Raw genomic sequence first — 7,491 nt, forward strand, 5'->3', positions numbered from 1 at the left:
GGTTTTGTATAGAAGAACTATACAAATCCTTGGTATTTCTATTTTCTTTTCTACATCAGTAAAATGACCCGTTGTCTGAGGGAGGGTTGTTCTCAACCTTATAATAACAAACCCAGGTCAAAGTACGGACTTTTACACAGGGTTTTGATACAGACCAAACAGCAAGCTATAAAGGACCTCAAAATTATTAGCGTACATAGTTCGAACAGGAAAACCAACGATCTAATTTATATATCCAAACAGGAAAATACCAATGAACAACAAACGATTACTGCTGAACGACAGGCCCCTGAATCAATCAGGACAGGTGCATAAACATGCAGCGGCTATGGATAGTTTTGTTTCGCCAGCATACAATATAATTGCAGTTGAAGGCAAATCCTTCAGAAGTTCTTTGTACTTTATTCTAACAACGAACATTTTTTGATAGGGAATATAAGTAAGGGGGAAATAAACTATTTTTTTTGTTCTTTACAGGTATTTCCGCTGTTATAAATTTAGATCGGAGATTATCCCACTTTGGATAAATAGGTTTCATGCTGAAAAAAATAATCTCACAGATATTTACACAGTGTGGTGGGGTGCTTTTATGTTTAAAATCGTTATATACAGGTTAGACTGTGATTTTAAAAACAAATGTTGATATTTTTTTATAATATTTACAAAAAAAAACGGTGCGGGAAATGGACATCATTACATTTCCGGATGCGGGAAGCGGGAATATAAAAAAAAAAAATAGAAATCTGTTTGGAAAAAAATAGGTGCGGGCGGGTCCGTCGAACAAGGAATCAAATTGGTGTGGCCTAATAACACAATGGCGGGATGTTTAGATGTTTGGTAATTTAAGCCATAAACTCGGGATAGCAGCAGCAAAATAATAAATCTGCACCTTCTGTGTTACTAACCACTTGATGGCATTTTTGTTATGACAAACACAAAATAACCCCATCAAGGAGAAAATTTTATTTTAGTTTGAAATGATAAGGTACAGAAAAAAACACAAACATAAGTTAGAAATAAAATGTTAAAGTCAGTTGTTTCTAATAATAGAAACAGTAAAAAAGTTGTGTGTTTCTTGTCCCAAATTTCAAAGGATGGCTTCCACTGAAGCTGTTTGCATTATTGTAGTCTTCGTCATCAGTCTTCACGAACTCCTCTCTTACGTTCATCCCAATCACCCTTTGACAGCCCCACACAAATCTCAACAGGTAAAAAGGTCGACTAGTTGGAAGCCTAATGGCGGTACTGGAGGACCCATCAGACCTGTAAAAATAGAGTACACGGATGACATTGTCATTTTGCTTAACAATCATTTTTCCTTTCAATGTAATTAAAAGCGTGTCGTAAGCATACACTATGTGTCATTCATTCGTTTCAAATTATATTAAAAAGTGTATATTTTGTATTTTGATAAAATTCTAATATCTTTTTTTAAACATTAAAAAAAGAACATTTTCCAACTCGTTTAAGAAAGCAAATTCGTTATATGAATATTATGCATATGGTCATAAAACAATTGCCATGTGTCAACAAAAGCTTTAAAAACTAAATAAATCGACTTTCTGTATGTCCAAAGTCAGGAGCCTGAAGTTTGAGTCGTTGGTTAATGTGTCAAATACTTGTATTTTGTTAATTATTTTGTTCTAAATTAGGCCGCTAGTTTTCTCAATTGAATTGTTTCATATTTTTTAAATCGGCATCTCTTATAGCCGGTTATGCGGTATGTTTTGATTAATCTAATCTATTGTTGAAGGCCATACGATTGTCTATTATTGCTTACATCCACTTCATTTTAACTTAGATGAATAGCTGTCTCATTGGTTATCGTATATGTACCACATCTCCTTATTTTCTATATTAATAGTTACCAAAGGTACCAGGTTTATAATTTGATACGCCAGACGCGTGTCTCGTCTACATAAGACTCATAATAGTTATCAAAAGAACCAGGATTATAATTAATACGCCAGACGCGCGTTTCGTCTACTCACCAGTGACGCTCATATCAAAATAGTAAGAAAGCTAAACAAATACAAACTTGAAGACCATTGATGATCCAAAATTCCAAAATGTTGTGCCAAATACAGCTAAGATAATAATATAGGCCTGGCATGAGAACATCCTTAGTTTATATTCTTAGAAATAGACAGATACCTGCAACAGTAATTTATCCTGGTATTTCTGTCGTATGTTCCACTCGGAAGTACTCCACCTTTGTCGTTAGCATTATTAGAGTCCTCATCATCCCAATAAATACTTCCGTTACTAAATCCTACAATACAAATTTACTTATTTGTATATGTTACATAGTATAAAGAAGACTGTATAATAAACCATGAAGTTCATCTCCGTTTTAAGAAGTTTCAAAGTGATTAATAAACTCACGATAGATACCAGGAATAAATGCGTTTTTCGTAAAAAAAAAAACTCTCGGTAAGCACTGAAAATGGCAAATATAAACCTTTTTCCTTTTTTTTTAAAAGATAAATGCTAAATTAGGTTTTCTGCATTTGTTGTAATATTGAGATTTGTTAAATAAATTCATGTATGGATGAACATTAAATATAATATTCTTGAAGACATGTTGGTCATGTTTGTTCGTCTGAGATTCATGTACTTTAAATGACTGACGAAATATCGTATCTCGAAGAAGTGTCAGAGATGGTCACATTATTGAAGAGTTAAATGCCCATTGAATATATTAATCAATGATAATTTTGAAAATTAATATATTGATGAACCATGAATAAATAGATAACTGAAATAGAACCTATATGAATGGGAAAATAACAATCAATCAATCAATCAAGCAAACAATAAATCAATTAATAATTGAATCAATCAATCAATTAATGAACCAATCAATCAACCAATAATTGAATAAATGATTGAAAGAATAAACAAACAAATGATTGATTTAAACAGTACTTATCAATCAAAATCAATCAATTTTAGAATTACTTATCTCTTGAAAGGTAAATCGTACTGAATAGGTATAATATATTAAATGAATATATAAACAAGTCTAAATTGAAAACTGCGTTCAAACCTATGATTGCGTTGGATAAAAACCACAGTTTTTATACGTGTGCATGTAAAACAAATTTCGTCGAAGAAGGGTCTAAATACAGCACAAACAACGTTTTCCAAAAGACCAAAAAAGTGAAAAGGTATATTTAAACAAAACGCATTTGACTAACAGGTCGAACAACTGATGTTCTTTAACCCTACTGACTGCCATTGGCGATTGCCAAATAAAATTGATCACAAGATGTAACAAAATGGATCTTAATATAACTTTAATACTAAACAAAAAACAATTAACCTGTGTCCAAAATGTTATGCCACAAACATAAGGTGTCGATATTATTTTAGTACACCAGATCCGGATTTCGACAATAAATGTCTCTTCAGTGATGTTAGGGATCGAAACGGTATTTGGAAGGCCATATGATTTATCCTCAATTTAAGATAGACTCTTGAATTTTAAGAGTCAATATAGGATGAACGGATCATATAAACCGGAGGAAAACTATAATACAAGCCCAAACTAAAAAATATAAACAAATCTAAATTGAAAACTACGTTCAAACCTATGATTGCATTGGATAAAAACCGCAATTTTTATACGTGTGCATGTAAACCAAATGTCGTCGTAGAAGGGTCTAAATACAGCACAAACAACATGAATATATATATATATATATATCAATAAATCAATTTCGTGTGCGATGACATGCGTATACAATTAAATATTTGATACGTACCAGAGGGACAGTAGGAGCCATATTTGAGGATACAGTAATTCCCTTTTGGCCATGATCCCGACCCACTGTATGTGTTTTTAGTACAGTAATACATCTTTGTGTTCCTACCAAAGGATCCTAAAAATTGATAACAGATGCAAAATAACATATTTCCAATGACCGGTACACAGATGTATTGTCTGATGTTTTAATTTTTATCTTACAAATCAAATGGATATACAAACTATTATCCGAAAAGGAGGATAAAACCCGAAAGGAAAACAAATTAACAAAAAAATGTGGTGTTGATCAATTATTTCAAAGTGTTATTTGTTTTACTTATTCATAAACATTTACGTTTGCTTGATTATAAAAAGTTAAATCACAAGACAAATTACTGACAATAATGGGTAAGAATATTTAGTCGGAATGAATACATATAAAAGTTTTGACAGCTTACCTGCAAAGTGATGAGGACTGCTCACAGAATTTTGATTATTATTATCTTCGTTGTCTTGGTGTCGCCATCCTATTTTCCAGTTGGACGGACATCCAGATTTTGGCTTTATTAAGGTATATGTACCTGAGGGCCAACTTACTGCAACATGATAATTAGAAAAGAAACTTATACAATGTATAATTGAAATTACCGACTAACATACATGTGCGTAGATCTGTTCACATTATCCAGGGAAATTACTATACATGCTCTATTACAAAAAAAAAAAAGAACAATAAATAACATAAGCAAAATGAATATTTTGTCAGAAATTGACTAAATGGATGCATATAACTGAACTATAGTTAATGTTTCATAACTCCACGTTATATGGAGTCTGGTGGTAATTTGAAATTGTCTCATTTGCAGCCAAACCATATCCTTATAGTTATATTCAATTATTCAAAATATATAGTATGAATACAAACATATGCAAAATGTAATTACCTGCCATAACTGAATGAAAAAGGAAAAACAACGTCCATGTAGACATCATCTTTAATCAAATAATCTGAGGTCTTGTGGGCTATAAAATATGAAAATAATATTATATACATGACTCAAAATACAATGGGTGTAAGCTATATGGACCTTTCTTTAGTGGTTATAAATGTTTACATTTTCCATGAAACATATATATACTTATGAAGAGAGTATATCGATGTTTGTAACAATTATACAAAAAGAAAGAATGTATATCTAAGGGAAAATACGAGTTAGCATTAAATTTTAACAACCCAGCTAAGACTTAAACAGTTTCAACACACATGATACATAATAAAGATGACAGCAATTAACAAAAGTATTGGAAAGTACAACTGACCTCATCAACCACTAACCACCGACTTTTTCTATGAGACATAACAAAGAACAACACACAGACCATATATATCTTAATTAATAGTAATAGTGATTAGCCGACTATACGGTATGAATTTTCTCATTATCGAAAGCCGTACGGTAACCTAGTATACTTGCTTAAATCCTATTCATTTTAAATTTAGCTCCAAATGTTTAGTTGTCTCATTGCTAATCATACCACATCTCCTTATTTCTATATATACACATGGAAAAGTATTGCAACATCGAATTGAAATGCCAATTAGAAAAACACCCTTTATTATTTTGTGATATAATTTATTGAAATAGAACTAGTTAAACATTACTCAAATCTCACTTGAGTTTTATAAAAAAAAAATGTCGAGAAGTTTTAATCTACACATGCAGCTACTGTACCCGCATGCCAAAAAACATATGTTTTAATCCTCATTGTTTTCACTACTTTAAATAAACAAGTTTGTAAAGTTATGTGATTGACACCATGTAATGGGTCCTCCAAGACTCTCAATTGCAGTAAGATGGTGGATATTCAGCATTAGAGCAGCAGGTATGTCGTTGAGACATTGTTGGTCATCACTATTCCAGTATAGGTCTTTTTGCGAATAAAAATTAGGCAACAAAGGATTTTAAAGACCTAGCGAGACCAGAAAGACCCTTTAACATCAGCTAGAAAAAAACCAAGCCTTATGCAGTTTGGTCAGGAGAAAACCCTTTGCAAAAAACTCATAGCTACTGGTAAGCGTGCGACAAGACCATTTCTGGGACCCTTGCTTCCAAACAAACATAAAGTGGCCCGTTTCTAATGGTGCAGAGCTCCCCAAAGTTGGAAAAAAGCATCTTGGAGTAAAATTCATTGGTTCAATGAATGTCGGTTTATCTTTCCTGACCTTATTGTAGCCAGGATTTGAACCATATCTAGCATATATGCAATTTTATTGAGCGTACAGTGCGCGAAAGGCCATCAAATTAAAACACTTCATGAATTAAACAATTCCTTTCATCAGGAATGGTTGCGATTACCTCAGCAGCAAATTCGACAAATGGTCGCAGGCATGAGAAAACGTTTAGAGACAGTTATCCGTGTGAATGGATGCTGCAAGGGAGGCTGCATCAAGTATTGATTGTTTGGTGTATAACAATCAACAATGATGTAAACAATCATCTTTATTTTGAAATGTCTGACATTGTAAAGTTCGATTACAGTAAAAGTTGTAAAATGCATTTTGTTGTACAAAAATTACCACATTTTGTCATCAATATTGTGGATAATTAACATTTTTTTTCATACATTTTTTTAAATCTTTTAATGCCAATGTTATCATTAACAATGTTTTATATTATTCTACAAATATTTTATCATATTCTATTTAAAAAAGCAGTCTGATTTTCGAAGGTTTAAAAAATCAAGGTGTTGCAATACTTTTTTCCATGTGTATAATATATTCGCAAGATGTGATACGGTAAAAAAAAAAACCTTCACATAAAAGAACTCAAATTATAAAGAACAAATATCGCTTAAATTTAAAATGAGTAAAATATTAATTTAAATACTTACAAGCCTTCCAGACAGTAATTTGTTTTGAATTTGAATTTTCTTATTTTATACTATCATTAGGGGATATTTGACCAATGAAACTACAGATACAAACCCTTGTCTGTTTCTAAACTTATGTCGTCAATTTGTTTGGCCCTGCACCAAAAGAAATTATAATCTCTGTTCACTGAGGTGACTTAAACTGGGTAAAGGTCAAGACAAATTACGAAGAAATAATAATAATAATAATAATAATAAAAAAAAAGAAAATGATACATTGAAAGAAGGCTGAAATGACAATAAATGAGAGTTTCGATAGCGTTTACAGAATAGTGATTAATAGGCAAACATAAAGGACAAACAGATCTAAAGAATACTGAAAATAGACCAAAAATAAAGAATACAGACAAATTTTGTGCTAATTTAAAAAAAAAACAACAACAGTTAAATAACAAAAATGCCGAACTCCATAGGAAATTCAAAACGAAAGTCCTTAATTAAAGGGAAAATTCGCGATTTTTTACTTATGGTCTAAATATGTTCATTATGACATAATATATATATTCACAAAGTTTTATTGTTATATGTGCAGTAATAAAGGAGAAATTCAATAATTCATGAAAAGATATTACCAACTTCCTGTAGGTCGTGACGTTTTCTCCTGGTTTTTGCATGCCGGGATTTAAAATACAATCATTAAAAGTCTTTGTTTTTAATCATATTTTAACGTAATCGTAAGCGCGCCGATGACTTATGCCTTATCTAATAACCAGCCGATAATAAGAAGATAAAACGCACAGACGTGCAATTGTACACATTCATGAGATAAATTTTCTATGTTCAACGTATACATTCGAATTATTTTTTTAGAC

At 31.5% G+C, this 7,491-nt stretch overlaps 1 protein-coding gene across 1 annotated transcript; it reads right to left on the reverse strand.

Annotated features, from left to right (window-relative positions):
- Positions 1-940: 940 nt before the first annotated feature.
- LOC139523294 (uncharacterized) lies at positions 941-6,673 on the reverse strand. The gene is made up of 6 exons (XM_071317162.1): positions 6,641-6,673; positions 4,693-4,771; positions 4,207-4,344; positions 3,768-3,884; positions 2,155-2,272; positions 941-1,263 (listed from the first exon to the last, which is right to left on the reverse strand). The coding sequence occupies exons 2-6, from the start codon at positions 4,739-4,741 to the stop codon at positions 1,041-1,043; spliced, it is 645 nt and encodes a 214-aa protein (XP_071173263.1). The 5' UTR covers positions 4,742-4,771; positions 6,641-6,673; the 3' UTR covers positions 941-1,040.
- Positions 6,674-7,491: the final 818 nt, after the last annotated feature.

Source organism: Mytilus edulis, chromosome 5 (assembly GCF_963676685.1).
Source record: "Mytilus edulis chromosome 5, xbMytEdul2.2, whole genome shotgun sequence".
Lineage (NCBI taxonomy): Eukaryota > Metazoa > Mollusca > Bivalvia > Mytilida > Mytilidae > Mytilus > Mytilus edulis.